Source organism: Prionailurus bengalensis, chromosome D2, assembly GCF_016509475.1.
Source record: "Prionailurus bengalensis isolate Pbe53 chromosome D2, Fcat_Pben_1.1_paternal_pri, whole genome shotgun sequence".
Classification (NCBI taxonomy): domain Eukaryota; kingdom Metazoa; phylum Chordata; class Mammalia; order Carnivora; family Felidae; genus Prionailurus; species Prionailurus bengalensis.
This window is the reverse complement of record NC_057351.1, coordinates 32,682,808-32,707,021: the sequence shown is the minus strand read 5'-3', so window position 1 is coordinate 32,707,021 and position 24,214 is coordinate 32,682,808. Positions and strand designations below refer to the sequence as shown.

The 24,214-nt window shown below is 36.9% G+C and overlaps 1 protein-coding gene and 1 pseudogene across 9 annotated transcripts in view; both read left to right on the top strand.

Moving 5' to 3' along the window:
* MICU1 (mitochondrial calcium uptake 1) overlaps positions 1-24,214 on the top strand; it is a 254,403-nt gene that overhangs the window by 165,775 nt on the left and 64,414 nt on the right. For all 9 annotated transcript variants that reach the window (XM_043596599.1, XM_043596597.1, XM_043596596.1 and 6 more), the window contains 2 exons: positions 1,135-1,217; positions 14,118-14,315. In XM_043596599.1, coding sequence (XP_043452534.1) covers positions 1,135-1,217; positions 14,118-14,315 — 281 coding nt within the window. The remainder of the gene's footprint in view (positions 1-1,134; positions 1,218-14,117; positions 14,316-24,214) is intronic.
* LOC122492874 lies at positions 5,758-7,278 on the top strand (annotated as a pseudogene).

Genomic DNA, 24,214 nt, shown 5'->3' with positions numbered 1-24,214 from the left:
TCATTTTGTTTTTTAAACTTCAGCTTTATTTTACCATTTCCATATACTTTGCTCAGTAATTTGTATACCCAGCTGACGTGGTTGAAATAGGAGGCTGAGTAGATACCAGTATGCTTTTCGTCCTTACCTCAGAGCTATAGTGATAATGAGCAAAGTAGTATAGAAAATAACCTGATGGCTGAATGACATCCACTGAACTCGCGATTGCACTTACAATGGAGAGACTAGAAAGAACAAACTAGAAGTCTAGCTGGCTTTAAAAAGGCAAGACAAAGACTTAGAGTTTCAACCTCTTACTTTGCCACAATATGTCTCACCCCAAGCAGACGTTCATGCCCAGATAAATAATGCTACATTTAAGTAACAGCACAACATTAATATTACACAGTTAAGAGGATGGTTTCTAAGAAAGCAAAGCTGAAGCATTTAGATTGGTGTTGAAACACAAAGAGACAAGCGCTATCTTTACTGGCCATAGTAAAATTTCTCTTTTGATTTTAAGGAGTATCGCTACAAGATTGATCTGGATAAATATGGTGGCATTCTGATATTACACCTGATATTACATTTAGTGTTTGGGGCGCCTGCTCAGTCAGTTGAGCATCTGGCTCCTTTTTTTTTTTTTTTAATGTTTATTTTATTTTTTAGAGAGAGAGAACAAGGGAGGAGCAGACAGAGGGAGACAGAGGATCTGAAGTATGCTCTGTGCTTCAAACCCGTGAACTATGAGACCATGACCTGAGCCGAAGTCAGATGCTAAACAGACTGAGCCACCCAGATGCCCTATGGACTCTTGATTTTGGCTCAGCTCATGATCCCAGGGTTGGAGGATTGAGCCCCACATCAGGCTCTGTGTGAGCGTGGAGCCTGCTTAAGATTTTCTCTCCTCCCTCTGCCCCTCTTCCTTGCTCATGCTCTCTCTGTCTCTCAGTAAATAAATAGATAGATAGATAGATAGATAGATAGATAGATAGATAGATAGATAAATAAATAAATAAATAAATAAATTTTAATGTTTAACTCTGTTTTTCTTAAAGGAATGATTTTTTGTTTTTAGTTAATGCCTTCTAAATATTTCCCCCCCTTCTGTCCTCCTCCTTCCCTTCCCATTCTTTCCTTCCTTACTCCCTGCAGCTCCTCAGAGAAATTTTGAAATTGCCTTCAAGATGTTTGATTTGAACGGAGATGGAGAAGTAGACATGGAGGAGTTTGAACAGGCAAGTTTCCCTGGAAAGTTCCTTTGTGTACATTAATATTTAACACCTTTTCATGTGCCTTGGAGTTATTTTGGTCCTGGTCAGCATACTCAGATGCAATCCAATTTTTGAAGTACCTAATCCATCACGTAAAAAAATCATCCTCACTTTTAGTAAGTGGGTTTTGTTTGTTTTCACCCTAAATGTAAGGAATTATTTGAGCATATGATGAAGGTCAAAGTTGTTCTGATTCCCCAACATGGATTAGATCATAATGCTGAGAGGAAAAGTTTTGGATATTCAATCATCTGTTTAGTCAACATTTATTAAACAGCTCCTTTGTGCCAGGCAGTTCCAGAATATAAGGATGAATGACATATGTTCTGAAAGGATTTCTATAATAGAAGGAAAAATGGTACCATACCTCTGAGTATAGCATGTTCAAGCCAGAGATGTACAGTTTCTGATGAATCCTAGGAAGAGATTACATTTCCATAAAACTTCTATCATTGGTGGGCCATGGTATCTCTCTAGATACAATGATTATGATTGTCAGAATGGTTTCAAAACAAAACAAGCATATGTATACATATATATACACATGTATGTATATATGAAGAAAGTATTTGTATTTAAAATAAGGAAAATGGCAAAAAAGAAATGGGGGAAAGTATGAGGTATGTATTTGTAAATAAAAAATTCACAGAAACAAAATATTTAAATATCTGGAGACATTTATTCAAATCTGAACCCTGTGTCCATCTAATACCTTCACTTTTCCATAATCCTGCACTTGACTAGTATTGCCAGGTGGTCCCAAATGATTATAAATAGAATTTATTTTGTTATTTTTAAAATTGTATTGTATTTGGGGTGCCTGGGTGGCTCAGTCGGTTAAGCGTCCAACTTTGGCTCAGGTCATGATCTCATGGTCCATGAGTTCGAGCCCCACATCGGGCTCTGTGCTGACAGCTCAGAGCCTGGAGCCTGTTTCAGGTTCTGTGTCTCCCTCTCTCTCTGACCCTCCCCCGTTCATGCTCTGTCTCTCTCTGTCTCAAAAATAAACAAACATTAAAAAAATTTTTTTTTTTAAATTATATTTTATTTTACTTTAGTGGGAGTTAGGGCTAATTTTATTTTCATTCAGACTTTAGTTGAGAAACTGACTTTTATTCCCCCCCCTTTTTTTTATTTTTTAAGTTTTTATTTTAATCCCAGTTAGTTAACATACAATGTTAAATTAGTTTCAGGTGTACGATATAGTAATTAAATACTTCCATATGTCACCCTGTGTTCATCACAAGTACACTCTTTAATCCTCATCACCTATTCAGCTCATCCCCTTATTTTATTTTACATTGCACTATTTTATTTTTTATTGAGATATTATTGACATATAACATTGTATTACTTTAGGTGTACAACATAATGATTTGATCTATGTATATATTGCAAAGTGACTACCACAATAAGTTTAGTTAACATCCATCACCACACATAGTTACAAATTATATTTCTTGTGATGAGAATTTTTAAGATCTACTCTCTTAGCAACTTTCAAATATACAATACAGTTTTGTGAAATATAGTCATCATGCTGTACATAGCATCCCCAGGATTTACTTATAACTACAAGTTTATACCTTTAGACCACCTTCACCCATGGGGATCCCCCCCACCTCTGTCAACCAATAATCTCTTCTCCATATCTATGAGTTCAACTTTTTTTTAGATTCCATATGTAAGTTAAATCATACAGTATTTTCTTTCTCTGTTTGACTGACTTCATGACCTCAAAGGTCCATCCATGTTATTACAAATGGCAGAATTTTCTTCCTTTTATGGCTGAATAATATTCCATTGTGTATATATACCACATTTTCTTTGGCCATTCATCCATTGGTGGAAACTGAGATTGTTCCCATGTCTTGGCTATTGTAAATAATGTTGCAGTGAACATGGATGGGTGCAGATATCTCTTCAAGATAGTAATTTTGTTTCCTTCTTATAAATACCCAAAAATGGAATTGATGAATCATATGATAGTTCTGTTTTTAATTTTGGGGGAACCTCCATACTATTTTTCATAGTGACTCCATCAATTTACATTCCCACCAACAGTGCACAAGGGTTCTTTTTTCTCCACACCCTAGCCAAAGCTTGTTATTTTTTGTCCTTTTGATAATAGCCATTCTAATAGGTGTAAAGTATTATCTCATTATGGCTTTGATTTCCATGTCCCTGATGATGAGTGATCCTGAGCATATTTTCATGCATCTGCTGGTCATCTGTATGCCTTCTTTGGAAAAATGTCTACTCAGATCCTCTGCCCATTTTTTAATCAGAATGTTTGGATTTTGTTATTGAGCTGTAGGAGTTCTTTATATATTTTGGGTATTAACCCTTTATCAGATATATGATTTGCAAATATTTTCTCTGATTCAGTAGGTTGCCTTTTTATTTTGTTGGTTTCCTTTGCCACAAAGAGCTTTTTAGTTTGTCAGCCCAATTGATTATATTTGCTTTTGTTGCCTTTGCTTTTGTGTTCAATCCAAAAAATCATCACCAAGACCACGGTCAAGGAGCTTACCACCTATGTTTTCTTCCAGGGGTTTTATAGTTTCAAAGTCTTACATTCAAGACTTTAATCCACACTAAATTAATGTTTGTGTATGGTATGAGATAGTGGCCCAGTTTCATTCTTTGGTATGTAGCTGTCCGGTTTTCTGAACACATTTATTGAAGAAGTTGTCGTTTCTCCATTGTATATTCTTGGCTCTTTTGTCATAAATTAATTGACCATATATGTGAGGGTTTATTTCTATTGTTTATTTATTCTATTCCATTGATCAGTGTGTCCGTTTTTATACCAATACCATACTGTGATTTTTTTTAAGTTTATTTATTTATTTTGAGAGAGACAGAGACAGCATGAGTGGGGGTGGGTCAGAGAGAGAGCAGACTGAGAATCCCAAGCAGGCTTCATGCTACCAGCATAGAGCCTAATTCAGGGCTTGAACTCATGAAACCATGAGATCATGACCTGAGCTGAAATTAAGAGCCACCTGAGTCACCCAGGTGCCCCAATACCATGGTGTTTTGATGACTATAGTCTTATAACATAGTTTGAAATCAGGGAGTGTAATGCCTCTAGTTCTTCTTTCTCAAGATCTCTTTGGCTGTTCAGGGTCTAGTTGTTTTTTTTTGTTTTTTGTTTTTTTTCCCTAAGAGTCAACTTTGGCTGTATTAGTTTTCTCTATAGTTTGTGTTTTCTCCTTTTTTTTTAATTTTTTTTTCAACGTTTATTTATTTTTGGGACAGAGAGAGACAGAGCATGAACGGGGGAGGGGCAGAGAGAGAGGGAGACACAGAATCTGAAACAGGCTCCAGGCTCTGAGCCATCAGCCCAGAGCCTGACGCGGGGCTCGAACCCACAGACCGCGAGATCGTGACCTGGCTGAAGTCGGACGCTTAACCGACTGCGCCACCCAGGCGCCCCTCCTTCTTTTTTTTTCTAATATGAAATTTATTGTCAAATTGGTTTCCATACAACACCCAGTGCTCATCCCAACAGGTGCCCTCCTCAATGCCCATCACCCACTTTCCCCTCCCTCCCGCTCTAGTATATTGTCTTCACAAGGAATAAAAACTAGTTTCAAATATGTACAACAGAGAGCCCAAGTGGTTTTTGTCTTTTCTAATTAATTGATTTCTACTCTCATTTCTTCTACTCATTTTAGGGTTTTTTATGCTCTTTTATGAGTCTCTTAAGATAACATGGCTGGTCATTTTTTTGAGAATTTTCTTTTGTAATGTAAGCATTTAATACTATACATTTCCCTTCAAGCACTGCTATAGAAGCATCCTACAAATTTGATGTGTTGTCTTTTCATTATCATTCAGTTTGAAATATTTTCTGTTTCACATGTGATTTCCTTCTTGACCCATAAATTGTTTAGAAGTATATTGTTTAATTTCCAAGTGTGGAGGTTTTGTTTTTTTAGTTATCTTTATTATCTAATTTAATTACATTGTGCTCAGAAAACGTCCTCTGCATGATTTAATCCTTTTAAATGTATTGAGCCTGGTTTTATAGAACTCTATCTGATGTGTTTTATTAAACACATCAATGTGTTTTAACTAAAGAATGTATATTCTGCAGTTACTGAGCACAGTGTTTTATAAATGTCAATTTAGTCAAGTTGATTGATAGTGTTGTTCAGGTGTTCTTTGTCCTTACGGATTTTTTTTAACCTAGTCATTCTAGCAGTTGTTGAGAGGGAGATGTTAAAATCTCCAAATATAGGGGTACCTGGGTGGCTCAGTTGGTTAAGCGTCTGACTTTGGCTCAGGTCATGATCTCACAGTTTGTGAACTCAAGCCCTACATCAGGCTCTTTGCTGTCAGCATAGATCCCATTCAGATCCTCAGTCTCTCTCTCTCTCTCTCTCTCTCTCTCTCTCTCTCTCTCTCTCTGCCCCTCCCCTGCTTGCATTCTCTCTCTGTCTCTCTCAAAATAAGTGAACTTAAAAAAAATCTCCAACTATAATTAGTCAATTGTTTGTTTTTCTTTAATTCTGCCGATTTGAGCTTTATGTATTTTGAAATTCTCTGCACATTTCTGATTATTGTCTTCCTCATGAATCGGTCCTGTTATAATTATGAAATGTTACTTTTTATCTTTGGTAATACTTTATCTTAAAGTCTATATGGTATTAACATAGTAATTCAGACTTCTTATACTTACTATTTGCATGGTATGTCTTTTTTGTTTTGTCCATTTACTTTAAATATATCTGTGTTTTCTATTTAAAGTACATCTTTTCTAGACAATGTAATTTGGCTCTTGTTTTTTATCCATTCTGACAGTCTTTGCCTTCTAATTGCAGTATTTAGCCCATTGACATTTAACATAATTGCTGATTTAATTGGAATTAGACCTACCATTTTTGCTATTTGTTTTGTTTGTCCTTTCTGATTTTTGTTCCTCCCTTCTATGTTCCTGCCTTTTTTGAGATTAAATATTTTATCCAGAATTCTGGTTTAATTTGTTCAGCATTTTAGCTGTACCTTTTTGCATTATTTTTATAGTGGTTGCTCTAGGGAGTACAACATAAATTGTTAAATATACACAGTCTACTTAGAATTAATATTCACAAGTTAGGTGAGGTGTGCCGTGAGACCTCAGGCACCTTTACTGCCAACAGTGAGCTAACTGCCAGCATTTGGGTGGCCTGGCATGGCGCTCCAGCTGTAATTGTGTCAGCGTGTTATGATGCCATCTCAAACCAACCTGGCTATGGGAATCCCCAGTAGTAAAGTGAAATACTCAAAGCTCTCCAGCACAGATGATGGCTACATTGACCTTCAGTTTAAGAAGAACCCTCCTAAGATCCCATGTAAGGCTGTTTCTGATTGGCACCTTTCGCATTATCATAGTTTCCCCCCTACTGGCAGGCTATATCAGCAAAGAGACGACAGACCAGGTGTTCCTGTCCTGATCATTGGCATCCTGATGTTCATGCCAGGATTTTACCACCTTCACACTGCCTACTATGTATCCAAAGACTGCTGGGGTTATTCTTATGATGACATTCCAGATTTTAATGACTAGCACCCACCCTTAACCCTGAGGAGAAGAGTCACACATGGGACTGAGACCAGCTTTAAGATATTGAGCAGAAACTGTGGTTAAGGCTAAGGAATTCTGCAGTTTGCAGATGTTAAAGAAAAGAATGGCCAGACTTATGGGTCCATTTTCGGGATACCATATGAGCTTACAATTAACAAATTAACGAATTAGGACATGCTCTATTTTGCCTTTCCTGGCCCTGGCAAAAGCTGACAAGTTTTTCCACATGAATATGTATCTTGGAAGAGGAGCAATGTTAATGGTGTGGGAAAGCAGGAGGTTATTCTGTAGTGAAAAGTGTTACTGCTACCATTCTTTTTAGAGTTGAGCATTTCTTTTAAATAGTCCTCATTGTCAGTTTGTTCTGGTGGCAAATGGAAGAATTCAATATGTCAAATTTCATATTACTAGTAATGTATTTTGAAAACATCGAAGTATCTTACCCTTACACTCCTCTCTAACTTTGTGTTCTACTGGAAGACCTTGGCAAAATCAAGTGTCAGTATGGGTGCATCTGTAATATTTTTTGCTACTTGCCTCCTTACTAACAGCAGCCAGGACTTTTTAAAATCTCAGAGCAGGTTTCCAAAAGGTAAACACTTCTCTCTGTTCACCCATCCTTGGTCAGCTTTGATTTGGCCCACCAGTAAGTTGGCCAACATATAATTTGGGTCATTCTGTTCTTTTAGATCAATATGTTCTATATATCATGGCTTTAAAGACTAGACTGTAGGCTGTTTCCTAAGAAAAAAAGTGTAGCTAAATGGTTATTATTTAGAGATTATAAGCCTGTTGTTAGCACCTTGTATTATGATGTCACTCTGCTGAACATTGCAAGACTCTGCCTAGATCCTTAGAGAACTAGACTGCCTTAAGTTTGATTCTGTTTCCTAGCTTGCAAAAAGTGACATATTCAAAAGAAATTAAATGCCAAAATCTAAAAAAAATATATAATGTTCACATGAAATGTAGTAACTCTGCAACCATAAGGTTTTATTTACCTCTTCATCCTTTATGCTATATTTGTTCTATGTATTACATCTACATATGTAATAAACCCCATAATAGTTTTTGTAATTTTTGCTCTAAGTCATATGTTTTTTTTTTAATTTTGTTTAAAGTTTATTTATTTTGAGAGAGAGAGAGAGTATGCTCAGGAGAGGGCAGAGAGAGAGAGAGAGAGAGAGAGAGAGAGAGAGAATCCCAAGCAGGCTTCACACTGTCAGCACAGAGTCCAGTGCAGGGCTCGAACTCACAAACCGTGAGTTCAAGACCTGAGCCGAAACCAACAGTTGGATGCTTAACCGACTGAGCCACCCAGGTGTTCCAAGTCATAAGTTTTTTAAAGAAAATAGGAGAAAAATAGTTTATTATATTTACTAACATATTTATCATTTCTGATGCCCTTCATTCCTTCCTAAAGATCCTAGTTTCTATATGGTATTATTTCCATTCAATTGGAAAAACTTTCTTTAGCATTTCTTGTAGTGCACATTTGTTGGTGATGAATTAATTTATATCATTATTATTTTGGGAAGGAAATTCTAGATATACAGCTCTTGATGTAGATGTAAAATTCTCAGTTGTTTAGCTACTGATTCCTTCTGATGAAAAGTCTGGCTATTTGAACCATTGCTCCCCTATTTGCAATATGTTGTTTTTCTCTCTCTGCTTTCCAGATTTTCTCTTTATATTTGGTTTCTGGAAATTTGATAATATTGTTCCTCAGTGTCGTTTTCTTTGTATTTGTCCTTGTTGGTATTTGATGAGCTATTTGTATCTATAAATTTATGATTTTTATCAAATTTGAGAAGTTCCTGGCCATTATGTCTTAAAAATTTGGCGGGGGGCATTCTTTCTTACCTCTCTGACCCTCCACTAATACAAATGTTAAGACCATCTGTGATATTGCCTCACAAATCTCTAAAGCTTTATTATTTTTTTTCCAATATTTTTTCCTCTCTGCTGTTCAAGCTGTGTAGTTTCTCTTGACTTATCTTCATATCCACTGACTCTTTGATCATTACAATTCTGCTATTAAGTTAATCCACTAAATTTGTATTTCGGGTACTGCATGTTTCAGTTCTAGAACTTCCATTTCATTTTTGATATAGTTTTCCTTCTCATCTGAAATGTCCTATCTTTTCCTTATTCATAAGTATATATTATATACTTGAACACTATTATTTAACTGTTTTAAAATTCTTGTCAATAATTTCTAATATCTGGGTCATCTTGGGGTTGTCTCCATTGTCTTTTCTCCTGAAGATGAGCCTTATTTCCTAGTTCCTTCATATGTCAAATAATTTTGGATCTTTGTCTAGATATTATGAATGACATGTTGTAGACTTTGGATTTTGCTATATTCATCTGAAGAAAGTTTTGTTTTAGCAGGTGATTAGCTCAACTGTATTTGACTGGAGTTTATATATAGAATATATATAAACTACCCTTCTTTGGGGAAGAAGGCTCCCCTTCTTTGGCTTTTTCCTTTTCAGGATTTCCCCCTCACTTTCCAATGGGTGTAGTTGCTCCAGATTCTGTCCTTGTGGTTTTTAAAGCCAGAAAAACTGAGAGGACCAATCCTTCTGATGCAGACTGGGGACTTCCTTCACCTCTCAGAAGCAAAATTGCCATAACTTCTCTACTCTTATTATAGATACTAAACTCTAGATTTGAATTTAGAGCAAATGGTACTGATTTCTGGCATTGATGCTGATGTGCAAAATGACTTGGAGCAGTCGCTTCACTATCCCGTTCACTGTTAGAGAAGGGAGTGCTAATTTGCTAATTTCGTCTAACGTGATGCCTTGATAACTGGCCTTCTTAAACTGTTACAACTAATAATATTGATCACAAGGAATCTTGATGTAAAAACTCTTTTAGACCAAAAACAACAAATTATAAGGTAGTTCATGAGTGAACGGCTCTCTTTAGAAGTTTCTCTGCTCATCTTTATATATTTTACATTCTTGGGAAATATAATAATTTATTAAGTTGAAAGTGCTCTAGGCTTCCAAACATTCAAGCTTTGCTCTGATTTCCCAGGGAAACAGGTGTTTTCTTAACAGTGTATTCATCAAGCTTGTAAAAAAAAAAAAAAAGTTAAACAGAACCAGGAAAAAGACCTCACATATTTTAAAGTTAATGTTACATAAAGCAAACTAATAGCTATTATTACTCTTTGATTCATCTTTTTCCAAAAATCACTTTTTTAATGTATTTTTTAAAAACTTTTCTTTTTTTTTTTTTTTTTTTTTGTTTATTTTTGAGAGAGAGAAAGAGAGAGAGAACAGGCAGGCACGAGCAGGGAAGGGGCACAGAGAGAGGGAGACACAGAATCCAAAGCAGGCTCCAGGTTCTGAGCTGTCAGCACAGAGCCTGATACAGGGCTTGAACCCACAAACCATGAGATCATGACCTGACCCCCAAATTCAGATGCTCAACTGACTGAGCTACCCAGATGCTCTGTTTCCAGAAATCACTTTGATCATGCATAAATACATATTACTAAAAGGCATTGATCAACTGTATACTAAATGTGAGTTTTCTCTGACTTTTGTATCACCACGGATCCTTTCTGTAACCCATTTCGTAACAGATCGTAAAACAGAACTAACCTAGCAAAAGATAGCTAAAATAAAAAGCTTCATGGGGCACCTGGGTGGCTTAGTCAGTTAAGCATCTAACTCTTAATTTCAGCTCAGGTATTGATCTCACAGTTTGGTCCGTGAGATCGAGCCTCACTGTTAGTGCAAAGCCTGTTTGGAATTCTCTCTCTCTCTCTCTCTCTCTCTCTCTCTCTCTCTCTCTGCTTCTCCCTCACTCATGCAGGTACACACACACACACACACACACACACACACACACACACACTCTGTCTCTCTCTCTCAAAATAAATAAATAAACTTAAAAACAAAAACCTCATAATTGTTTGGGCTCTATTCACCCAGTGCCATGACAGAAATGGGTTTTTTTAGTAGGAAAGTATGAGAAGTAATAACTCATTTATGAGACAGAAGAAAAAGAATGAAATTTTATTTAAGAGATCATGTTTTAAATTTTTTTTATTTTCTCCACATCATATAGCATATAGTAAGCATTCACATGACAAGTTGAATTGATGTTTGATTGATTCTCATGTTATACCCTTAACAAATTATCTAAATAAAAATATTTTAAGAAAAGATTTCCCAACTGAGAAATTCTGACAAAACATTCTGTCACCATGCCCCCACACAAAATCTAGTAATACATACTTTTTAAAAAAAAATGTTTAAAGAATGCCTATTTTTAGTAATAGTTTACATATAATAACATAGTATTTAGACTATGCTATTATTAATCACTAATGAAAAGATGATATAGCATCAGCTAGTTAATTTTACCTAAAAACATTCCTTTTTCCCAGTCACTTACACACACATTCTCAGCACCACACTTTTGAAGCTGATATACACAGTTTCCACCACAGGAAGGATATAAGCTGCAATATTTATAGCCACAGGCAAAATGTAAATCATGGCAGGTCCTGATGCAGATTTTCAGTTCTGGTTCACTGCTACTGAAAATTCTTCATTTCTTAGAATTAGGCAGATAAAGTGAATTGTGTATTGCCTTCAAGACAATGATGAAAAGTATTCTTTTCTTTAGAGAGAAAGAGTGTGTGCAGGGGAGGAGCAAATAGAGAATCCTAAGCAGGCTCCACACCCAGCACAGAGCCATATGTGGGGCTGACCACGAGATCTTGACCTAAGCCAGAATCAAGAGTCGGACGTTTAACCAACTGAGCCACCCAGGCCCCCCTAAAAATGTTCTGATTATCTTGGATTCAATTTAAAGTCTAAAAATCTTCAACCTAAACAATTGAAAAATCCATTGTATGGGAATGCAAGCTGGTGCAGCCACTCTGGAAAACAGTATGGAAGTTCCTCAAAAAATTAAAAATAGAACTACCCTACGACCCAGCAATTGCACTACTAGGTATTTATCCAAGGGATACAGGTGTGCTGTTTCCAAGGGACACATGCACCCCCATGTTTATAACAGCACTATCAACAATAGCCAAAGTATGGAAAGAGCCCAAAATGTCCGTTGATGGATGAATGGATTAAGAAGATGTGGTATATATATATACACACAATGTAGTATTACTCGGCAATCAAAAAGAATGAAACTACGTGGATGGAACTGGAGGGTATTATGCTAAGAGAAATTAGTCAGAGCAAGACAAATATCATATGACTTCACTCATCTGAGGACTTTAAGAGACAAAACAGATGAACATAAGGGAAGGGAAACAAAAAATATATAAAATAGGGAGGGGGACAAAACAGAAGAGACTCATAAAAATGAAGAACAGAGGGTTGCTGGAGGGGTTGTGGGAAGGGGAATGGGCTAAATGGGTAAAGGGCACTAAGGAATCTACTCCTGAAATCATTGTTGCACTATATGCTAACTAATTTGGATGTAAATTTTAAAAAATAAAAAATTAAATTAAAAAATTTTTAATTTAAAAAAAAGAAAAGAAAAATCCATTGTATACCTGTCTTTCAAATCTCCATGTGTATAAGAAACAAATGTCAGCTAATCTTTTTTTTTAATTTTTTTTAACGTTTATTACTGAGAGAGAGAGAGACAGAGCATGCGCAGGGGAGTGGCAGAGAGAGGGAGAGACACAGAATCTGAAGCAGGCTCCAGGCTCCGAGCTGTCAGCACAGAGCCTGACTCGGGGCTCGAACTCACAAACTGTGAGATCATGACCTGAGCTGAAGTCGGTCGCTCAACCAGCTGAGCCACCCAGGAGCCTCTGTCAGCTAATCTTATTACCATGATAAGACATGAACCCTGAAGAAATCATATCAATAGCATGTATGTTACTAACCTAGAGTTACAAGGAGACTTAGGGATAATATACTCTAACCGTGAACTTTTCCAATGAGAAAAGTTAAGACCCAAAGAGTTTAAATAACCTGCATAAATTCTTTCTCACTGCAGAACAACAGAATCAGACCCCATGTCTCCTGACTCCTTGTCTAGTTCTACTACTTCACTCTTTATAGAGCCACAGACTTAAATTGTCTTAAACCTTCTTTATGATCACACATAATAAATAAAATAAATGAGACATTTAACTAAGACAAATCTGTTGTTGCAACTCTTAAGTTTTTAAGTGTTCTGCTTTTCTAATTTGGCCATTTAAAAACCATCACCCACAAAGCTGTATGTATTGGTTATTTATATAACATACTTTTATTATTTATCTTTACATATCCCAATTTTAATTATTTTGAATTGTTGCTCTTTTAGCTTGTGAAGAGGTAGAAAAGAATGCAGGAACAAGTAAAAAAAAAAGAAAGAAAGAAAGAAAGAAAAGAAAAAAACTATAACAATCATAGACTTGCTTCATAAAGCTCATTTATATAGTTAAACCATGGTTGCTAGTTCCAGAAATTATTCTTTCTCAAAAAGCTCATTTAAAACTTCTCAAAGATTAAAAATTCTCCAGCTTTTCTTGAGGAATTATTTTCTATCAACTTTGTATTTCATTTATCATTCTAATAAATGTGTTCTCTCTCTTAGATGTCAGTATTTGCCCGTAGCTGTGCTGCCTTTTGTCATAACTGGAGAGTCAGTAGTGAGAAGCGTGAAGTTTTTAAAAGTCTCCTGAGATATGGACTGTATTACTGTGAAGTTAATGATTATTTTAGTATTGTGTGAGGGGTTTTGAGCCTCAAAAACAAATGCATACTCTTTTCTGAAGAGAGGTTTTTAAGAGCATCTCAAAGATAAAGGTGTGAGGCGTATGTTTGAATCCTGGTTCTGCTCCTTGCCAGCTACTTGACCTTGAACAAGTTATTAAGCGTTAAGTATTATGTGCCTTGAATTCCTCATCTATAAAAAGAGGATAGTCATAAGACTTATAGGATTGTTGTGAGCATTAAAATACAATTGTAGCAGAGGGTAGACAAATCAATAGTTGGTTACTTTTTTAAAAAGTTTTTAAATTTTAGAGAGTGCATGGAAGCGAGGAAGAGGGGCAGATGGAGGTGGGTAGAGAGAAAGAGATCTTTTTTTTTTTTAAGAGAGAAGATCTTAAGCAGGCTCTGTGCTCAACACGGAGCCCAAAGCAGGGCTTGATCCCACAACTCTGGGATCATGCCCTGAGCTGAAATCAAGAGTCAGATACTCAGCCAACTGAACCACCCAGGTGCCCCATCTTGTTCTTACTTTTAAATATTTTTCTACTTTGTAATGTTTTTCTGGATGGGGGTTTGCTTCTCTTTTAGGTTCAGAGCATCATTCGCTCCCAAACCAGTATGGGCATGCGTCACAGAGATCGTCCTACTACCGGCAACACCCTCAAGTCTGGCTTGTGTTCAGCCCTCACGACCTACTTCTTTGGAGCTGATCTTAAGGGAAAGCTGACAATCAAAAACTTCCTTGAATTTCAACGTAAACTTCAGCATGATGTTCTGAAACTAGAGGTAGGTATCCCTGAACTTCAGGGGATCAGGGCACTGTCCTCACATATGCACTTAGATCCTCTGGGCTGGGGAGGCCTGCACTATAGACATTCTTTCATTCTGTCTCCAGCTGTGAGAACTGATTGGTTTGAACCAGATAACAGTTGGGAAATATTATGTTCTGTGAAGAAGTCTTGGAGTGAGGTGGTTCTGGGACCGAAAGCCAAAACACTCTAAATTGAAAATCTTAGTTGTCTTTGGATACTCAGCTTGAGGAAGGAAAAATTCAGGGGCCAGAGCAGTGCTCACCCTGACCACGTATCCCCAGTCTTATGTTATTTTGTAGAAGGCACCAGAGGTGGAGGGGGGATCATAAGTAGATCTTTCTTTGAAAGTTTACCAAGGTAAAAACTGCTGGAAACCCAAAATGTCAGAATAGTGCTCGGCGTTGGAAAAGTGCTCGGCGTTGGAAAAATGTCATACGTTGGAAAAATGTCATACGGTGTTTGGAGATTTACTTTTCCACTCACGGTTTAGACCATCGTGCTATTCAGTTCCCAAAAACAATTCTATAAGGACATTACCTTTCTCTGTGTGTTTACTTATTGAATTAAGTGTATTTTGAGTTAATTGGCTACTAAGTCTATTCAGTTCAAAATATTCATTAAGTGTCTCCTAATGCACTTTTTTGTGGAAAAACTGAAACCTCATTTCTTCAGATTTTTTAAAAATTCCCTTAGGTGGTATTTCTCAACCTGTTTTTTTAAAAAGCATGTTTAATATTCATTTGAAATTTGAAACCATCAAACTACTCTGACTAAAAACACATTTAAGTATTGGAGAAAAGCACTGCTTTGTTTTTAAACTATGTATATTACTTCTTCAGCTGCTCTTCCATTTTTCTCAAAGAGTCTGATAATGCTACTCCCACCTTTTACCCACTCAACTCAATTGAGACAGTTTGAAAAATCACAACTGAATTCCCAGTATTGATAAGAACACTGTCGAATGTTCTTCATACTTTAAGAAAGAAGTGTAGATAATACTAAAAATCAGATCAAACCTTGAAATGTGCTTTAGTACTTGTTTTTTTTTAAAATGATGTAATTGATATTCAAAGAATTTCCCTCATAAAAACAAAAACCTAATGGATCTCTACAATTCAGCCTGCTTGAGAACAGTTCTTGTCCCCTATAGTAAGTGGGAAGTGGTGTGTGTGTGTGTGTGTGTGTGTGTGTGTGTGTGTGTGTGTACACACACACAGAGAGAGAGAGAGAGAGCAGGGGAAGCAAAACTTTACCGTCCTAGAGTCTCTGACTGGGGCTGACAATCAAATTGACATAGAGCAGATTAACAGGAGAAAAGCACATAGATTTCAACACACACCTGGGAACCCACATAGGAAAATGAAAACCCAAAGAAGTGGCTAGGCTTAAGAGAGTTTATATACTGAACTGAACAAAGACAGGCAGCTTACCTTTATAAAGTTTGCATTATTATCACCAGAGAAGTGGAGTCAAAGTTGAGAGTAATCCATATAAACAGATCAAGTTTAAATAATTCTTAGCTTCCTTTAGTCTCCCCATATATTTTAGTTACTTTTCCATGGTTGCCTCTCTGCATTTCTTTCCTGCTGGTATAGAGAGGACATCTTTCACATCATCTTTCAGGAGTCTGATAACTTTTGTTTATCAGACCTAGTACATTTTGGTATGTACTAGGATTCTAGGCATATGCCTTATTCCCCACTATGCATGGTTTTCTTTGGAATGGTCTTCTTTGGAAATTTTATAACATAATCTGGGAATGTAAATTACTTACCAATTATATAATTACAATTTTTTTTTAATTTTTTTTTCAACGTTTATTTATTTTTGGGACAGAGAGAGACAGAGCATGAACGGGGGAGGGGCAGAGAGAGAGGGAGACACAGAATCGGAAGCAGGCTCCAGGCTCTGAGCCATCAGCCCAGAGCCCGACGCGGGGCTCGAACTCCCGGACCGCGAGATCGTGACCTGGCTGAAGTCGGACGCCCAACCGACTGCGCCACCCAGGCGCCCCTATATAATTACAATTTAACATAAAGTATAGATGCATAAAATGCAGTTCGAGAATACAGGCAACAGTACTTTCAACAAACTTAAACAACAGTTTGGGGTCATCAAGGGCACGAAGCAGGTGCCAGCCTGACCACAACCTAGCCTGACACTCATTCCTGGACACACAGGTCAGAGTCTCAAGAGACAGAGCATGGGGCTTTTGTCTTTCACTCTGAGAAGTTATAGAGCTGAAACCAAGCCCACTAACATTACCAGTGAGGTAGATTATCAATGTGGATCACCAATGAGGTAGAATGTTACAAAGCAGATGAGGGATTTCATACATGTATGCCTGCACACAGCCTACACCCAAATACAGACAAAAGGAGATCTAAAAGACAGTTGTATCTAAGATACTTATTGTGGAAGCTCTCTTGTATTTGATATTGACTTAGGATCATCTATAGATTTTGGTCTAAGACTATCAAGACTCTTCCTGTTTGCCAATCAGCAATTCCTCGTGTAAGGGAATCAGTAGACCCTTTTGTGAAAGAACCCAGCCTAACATGTAATAAATATTCTATAAATGTTTAGTAATCCTGAATCCGTTCTTTCCATGTAATGGTATGAGTCCAGTGAATAAGTGCCTCCTTATCAATAACTCCCAGATTTAAAGTTTCACAAGTCAGTTTTTTGTCTTTCCAATTAGATTTGGGTTTTTTTTTTTTTTGTAATATGAAATTTATTGTCAGGTTGGTTTCCATACAACACCCAGTGCTCATCCCGACAACACCCAGTGCCCTCCTCTATTTGGGGTTTTTTTTTCCAATGTTTATTTGTTGTGAGAGAGAGAAAGAGAAACAGAGTGCATGCAAGTAGGGAGAAGGGGTAAGAGAGAAAGAGAGAGAGAATCCCAAGGAGGCTCTGCACTGTCAGTGCAGAGCCCAGTGCAGGGCTGGATCCCACAAACTGTGAGATCATGAGCTGAGACAAAAATCAAGAGTCAGACACTCAACTGACTGAGCCACCCAGGTGCCCCTCCAGTTAGATTTGTAATTCTTTGAGAAAGTGTGAATAGAAGAAAGAACATACCTTTGGTGCTCTCATAATGAGACCTGAATTAAAATTTCGTTTCCACCGCTTTCTGGCTCTGTGACATTTATTGAGTGAGTGATTCTCTCTGAGCCTAGGCCCTCGTTTGTCAAACAGGGCAATGGTTAAATGAGATCATGTTTTTTATGGGCTGAATTGTATTCCGCCAGAATTCCTTATTTTGAAGCTCTTATCCCCAGTACCTCAGTATGTGACTGTATTTGGAAATAGGGTCCTTAAAGAGGTGATTAAGTTAAAATGAGGCCATTAGGGTGGACTCTAATACAGTCCTACTGGTGTCTTTGTAAGAAGAGGAAATTTATTGACATGCAGACACCAGGGGTGCGCATGCACCCAGGAACAACTACGTAAAGAAACAGCAAGAGGGTAGCCGACTATAAGCCAAGGAGAGAAGCCTCAGAGGAGACCTGTTCTGCCTGTACCTTGATCTTAGACTTGCAGCCGCCAGAATTGTGAGAAAGTAAATTTGCATTGTTTGTTTACCCAGCTGATGGTATTTTGGTAAGGCAGCCCTAGCAAACAGATACAGTGGTATGTACCTGATACCAGCTGACCTGTACTATACCTTTAATAAGTATTCTTTCACCTTCTCTGCATGTCCTCTGCCACTGCTATGGCAGTTGGCGCATAGTAGGCATTTAAACAGGTCACCTCAAATGAATGACTGAAAAGTCCTGTGTTGAAATACTTTTCTGATAAAACTTCTGGAAAATGGAAGCAAAGTTTTGTTTTTATGAAACGCTTTTAATATTACTTTTCAAAGTATGGGTAATTTCTCCCTTCACTGAATATGAAACATAATCTCATCATCATAGCCAAGAGGAAAATGGAAATGATTAATAGTAGCTTAACTTTCATATGGGTTTTTATAATTCCATCATTCTATTTACCTCTTACTAGTTTTATTTCATAACTTAACTTATTTACTTTAAAATTTCAGATCAAGGAGATTTATTGTTCCACTTAGTTATTTCTGTCTTTTTCTCACTACAGTAGCTTTGAGAGTGAAGAGAACACTATTTATCTGTCAAGTTTAATTTCCAGAGGGATCAGGGAAGAGGGGAAAGTCCATAACCATTCATTGAGTGCGTGCTATGAGCCACGTAGTTTATGTATATTACATGCCTTTATTTTATTTTATATTATTTTATTTTATTTTATTTTATTTTAATGTTTATTTATTTTTGAGAGAGAGGGATACACAGAATCCAAAACAGGATCCAGGCTCTGAGCTGTCAGCACAGAGCTCGACACAAGGCTCGAACCCACTACTGCGAGATCGTGACCTGAGCTGAAGTCAGATGCTTAACCAACTGAGCTGAGCCACTCAGGCGCCCCTATTTTATTTTATTTTATTTTATTTTATTTTATTTTATTTTATTTTTTAAACTTTTATTTATTAAATAGTCTCTACCCCCAACATTGAGCTTGAACTCATGACCAATTGCTGCATGCTCCATGGACTCCGTCACCCAGGCACCCCTACATGGCCTTATTTTAAATCTTGCCGACCCTAGTATGTTTAGTGGTAATATATCCGTGTTACAGATGTAGAAATTGAAACTCAAAAAGGTAAAAGTAACAGAGCAATTAAATAATAGAGCCAGTACTCCAACTCAGTTTTTCAGACTGAACCATCTGTTCTTTATCTGGTTATTACTCGTTTTCGTCTGAGGTGAGGTTTCTATGCCTGACTTATTTGGAACTCTAAAGAAAAACTAAATGTTCTGAATTTTAGGAACAAGAAAAGGCCATATTTCTTGAATATATGGTCAACCTTTTTTAGCACCATTTTTTCCTAGTTCTTTGGCCCCTCAAATTGAGTCTTATGACTAAGAACACTGTTCTTTTGTGTTTATATTACCTAAACTAGCCATTTAGTTTCTTTTTATAACAATAATTAACTTCTTAGATTTTTTAAAAATGTTTTAATGCTCTTAATTCTGATCAGATTTGTTTATTTCTCTGTCTGGAAACTCAAAAAACTTGAGTTTGAAGGAATGACTTAAGAATACACAGTTGGTTTTCTCCAAAAATCTTTTTTGAAGTTATTAAAAAATTCCATCTAAGGCTATGAGGAACTATTGAGTTGAGTTCCTTAGAGACAGGTGCCAAGTCTAATTCCAATTAATATATTCATTGATTTCTTGAGGACTACAGTAAGTAGGATGTCAGTCAAAAATGAAAGGTAATAGAGAACTCTTTGAAAGAGTATAATTAATTTTAATTTGGGGGGAGGGGGAAAAGGAGCTGTCATTATGTCAAAGAAAAGCAAAAACTAATTTATTCAAGAAGGAAGAGGCCAACCCCAGAATATACAAGAAAACTGAAAAAGCATCATCTAATAGAATTCCAATCTGTAATCTTTTTGTATAAAGTTTTGGGGTTCACATGCTTATTGCATAACCAATCAGATTATTGCATTTTAAGAAGGCATGAGTGTCAATTATCTGAAGGCAAATTGTATACGGTTCAAAGGATAACAGTGACAGTCTTATATTCCCAGTCTTTAGGGAAAAAAAAATATTGAAGTTAACAAATCTGTTCAGCCAGGAAGAAAATAAAAGGGGTACATAAAGAACAATGCTAATTATTCTCATTTGTCAATAAAAGTAAAACAAAAAAAAAGAGTATTTAAGTATTGAGAAACTTAAAAAAAAAAATTATACCTATGGCTACATGATTAAAAGTGCCTAAGGAAATTCCAGATCACCTACCCTTTATATCATTAGGCTGACATCTTTGTACTCACCCATCTAAAGTGCTAAAGGAGAATTAAATCTGTCTTGCTCTGATGCAGAGGACCATATTAAGAGACAAACATCAGCTCTTTTCCTGCCCAAAAGATTTGCAGAAGGCCTGAAGGCAAGAAGGCTTTCAATCAAACACTTTTTGGAACTAGAACACTCTTGGCAAAGCAGATTTCTTTTCATTCTAATACCAGTTTTGTTTTGTTTTCTTTCTTCTGGGAAACTGACTCTTATGTAAACTCAGAGATGAGAATTGACTCTCGATTTAATTAAATCTAAGAAATGAAATGAGATCTATTCAGTCGGGTTTCTTTTAATTTTGTTCTTCAACTTTTGCCACTACAAAACAGAATGTGGATAATAATAAATCTATATTTCTTCTTCCATCCTTAGATGTTGAAAGCCTGAATTTTCCAGAAATCATTAAACGGGTTATTAAACAGTACTTGTCTCTTTTAGGCATTAATAACTTTAAGGAGCCATGTATATGTTTAAAGGTTAAATATAAAAACCTATTGAGGTAACAATCCCCACTATAGAACAATTGTAACTTTCCTATTTGGGTGGCAATAAAAAAAAAACTACTAGTTCATTTTTTCTGAAAAATTTAAAGTACTTAGCATGAATGAACTACTTTACCCTTATAAAATTTTGAAGAGAAAAAAGCCATAACAGGCATTATTTTCTCAGATGTTACTTTAACCGTACAAAATACTTTAATTTCTTGCTTCATGAGTGGATGAAGGAGGAAGAGGGAGAATCTTAAGCAGGCCCCACGCCCAGTGTGGAGCCCGAAGTGGGGCTCAATCTCATGACAATGAGATCATGACCTGAGCCAAAATCAGCTTAACTGGCTGAGTCACCCAGGCTCCCCCCTTTTCTTATTTCTTAAATCCAGACATCTGTTTCTTTTATAAAAATAACACATTGGATTAGTAACATGATCCATCCAACCTACTAGTCTTACTTTGCCTGGGACACCAAGGGATGCATTAGGAAATAATCATTAATTTAAAAAAATAGAGATATATAAAAATAATAAAATGAAAATTTAATTGCCCTCAATAATTATTTAGAAGTCAGTCACCCATGACTTGATGTGAACACTTTTCAAAGCTAATTATATTTCTCTCTTACCATACATCATGAAGTAGGTCCAGTATCTTGCTCTGATGAGATCAGGTTAGCTCTTAGGGTGAATTAGTTTAACAGGGTAAAGATTTACGCCCTGTAATTCAAGTTTGCTATCATTTGTCGCTTATAGGTTCTCTGGCTGTAGAATCAGGCTGAAAATACTAACTATGGTAGAATGTGCATGGTGATACAAAGCTCTCTTGATGTTGTAAATGCAACCTTGATAATTATTCTGTAAAAAGTATATAAAACAGTGCTTTTTTGTTTCATATCTTTTGGAGAATGAAGGAAAAAGGGTTTTTTTTTAAGCTTATTTATTTTGAGAGAGACAGAGACAGCACGAGTGGAGGAGGGGCAATGAGAGAGGGAGAGAGAGAGAATCCCAAGCAGGCTCTGTGGTGCCAGATCCCATGAAGCTGCGAGATCATGACCTGAGCCAAAACCAATAGTCAGATGTTTAACCTACTGAGTCACCCAGGCGCCCCAAGGAAAAATTTTTAAGAGTGATACTTTGTTGCTTAAAATATATGATTCTAGGCATGATTTTTAAAAGGCATTAAGGAGCACCTGGGTGGCTCAGTCGGTTGAGCATCTGACTCTTGATTTCAGCTCAGGGCCTGATCTCAAGGTTGTGGGATGGAGAGCTCCAAGTCAGGCTCTGCACTGAATGTGGAGCCTGGTTAAGATTCTCTGCCCCTCTCCCTTGTGTGCTCTCTCTGGGACACCTGGGTGGCTCAGTCAGTTAAGGGTCCAACTCTTGATTTTTGCTCAGGTTGTGATCTCATGGTTTGTGGGATCAAGCCCCATGTTGGACTCTGTGCTGACAGCGTGGAGTCTGCTTGGGATGCTCTCTCTCCCTCTCTCTGCCTCTCTTTCTCTCTCTCTCAAAATAAATAAATGAACATTTTTTAAAAAAAGAAAAATAAAGGCATTAATTGGCACTTCTGCATCTGACCTTTTGGATTAATCATTAAAGCGCAGAAAACTGATATTTTTCTTTGATTTGCAGATAGCTTTGCAATTCCAAAGTCAATATGTTAGTGATACCTTTGCAATACTGGGGCGGTCTCAAAGATTTTCCTCTCATTGGTGTCTTTAACTTTACATTCTAAGTTGATTTTAAACTGGGTACAAGACAAAAGGAGCTCAAATAAATCATGAAGATTTGATCTTTCTCCCGCGGAAATTGTTCCTCAATATATCATTCATATAGTCTTATCAGCCATCTTTTAGTAGAACACAGGAGCTTTTCAGTTTATGAATAAGCTGTATACCAATGAACCAAAAGTTCATAGGTCAATTGTTTGGAATTCAGAACGCAGTGATACTTTTTTTAGTTTCACACACGCAGAATACTTACCATATTGTTGAATGCAATATAGTGAAATGAGAAGTAGTATGAAAGGAGTTGATTATGTGAACTCATAGTTCAGGGTTTCGTCTATACACACTCTTCTAGCCACAGCAGTCTTGGATGTAGACCTCTAGCAACATCAAGTGTTTTTTAACAAAAGTTTGTGGACATACTACGTAAAATCAAAATACTACATTTCTTGAGAGGTTACCATTGAGCCAGGCCCTATTCTGAGTTTTTTAATTTACATTATTCCATTTAATCTTCACAAAGCTATGAGGTTGGTATTATAATTACCCATGCTTCACAATCAAGGAAACTGAGGCATAAAGAGATTAAGTAACTTGCCTGAGGAGGAGCTGAGATTTTATTCCCGGCAGTCTGCCTTTAGGGTCTGCTCTTATAACTTACACTAGCTTTCCGGGAGCTAGGCTAAATGCTCAAGATACTGAGATGAACAAAACATCGTTCTCCCCAGAAGCTTACAAAGGTGAGATGATTCTTGCACAGTGTTGTAAGTACAGCACCAGACATATTGATATGGTGCAATGGGAATATAAGAGGGAACATGTAAATCAGTCTGTGAGGAGTGCAAGAGACTGCTCAGGGAAGCTTTCCCAGAGAAGGCAATATTTGAGTCAGCTCTAACCAAAAATCCATTCTATCTGAGGAATAGGGTGGTTGATTTTTATTCGCACTTTGTTCTGGCTGTAGGATAAATAAGAGGCAGGGGAGCACTGAGTTATCACTGGGACTGGAGCCAGGAAAGGGTGACAGAGAAAATGACCTTTCTTATCAAGTCTGTCCCAAACCAGCCTTAAATTAATGTGTCTCCAAGGTGTTCTCATGTTGGTGAAGGGACCTGAGGAGGTCCAGGTCCATGGAGATAATTAAGAAACAGAAGTAAAGCATAAGGCAAAATAAGAAAAGAGAGGCTTTCTCCAGATTTCTCCCAAGAGCTAGCTGGGCCTATAAGCAGATCAAATTTGACCTCTGACTCACACTCAGAATGAAGTTTGGACTAAATGATGTGTAGGGTCTCTGAGTAGATCTTTTCATTTTTCTCCTTCTAGCCATCCTCAGCTGAGGATGCCTTTCAGAATTATGGTCTTAGGGATTTGTGGACATTTTAAAATAAAGAATGAGGGCTTTAAAGAATGACAGTTGTACTAATGAGTGGAAAGAACCTCATTTGTCCCCCCAACCCTGCCTTTTAACTAATTTGGCCTCAAATAACTCTAGGAGACCTTTTTTTTTTTCCTTAGAGGAAAAGGAGAGTTTTTAAAAATAGCTGTAGCCTCTAGCCTGCCATACAGCGTTAGAGGAGTCTAGGGAGTCTAGACAATGTCTTAGGAACCAGAGCCAGCTTTGCAGTAATTTGTGAATAAATAATGCATTACAGCCTGTTGAATTCAGACTGCAAGCAAATGCCACTTTAGAGGGTCATATATATTACATCAAGTTATTATCCTCTGAATTTAGTTAACAGCATAGAAATGGCTTTTTCACAAGTCTCCTTCATTTCTCCTT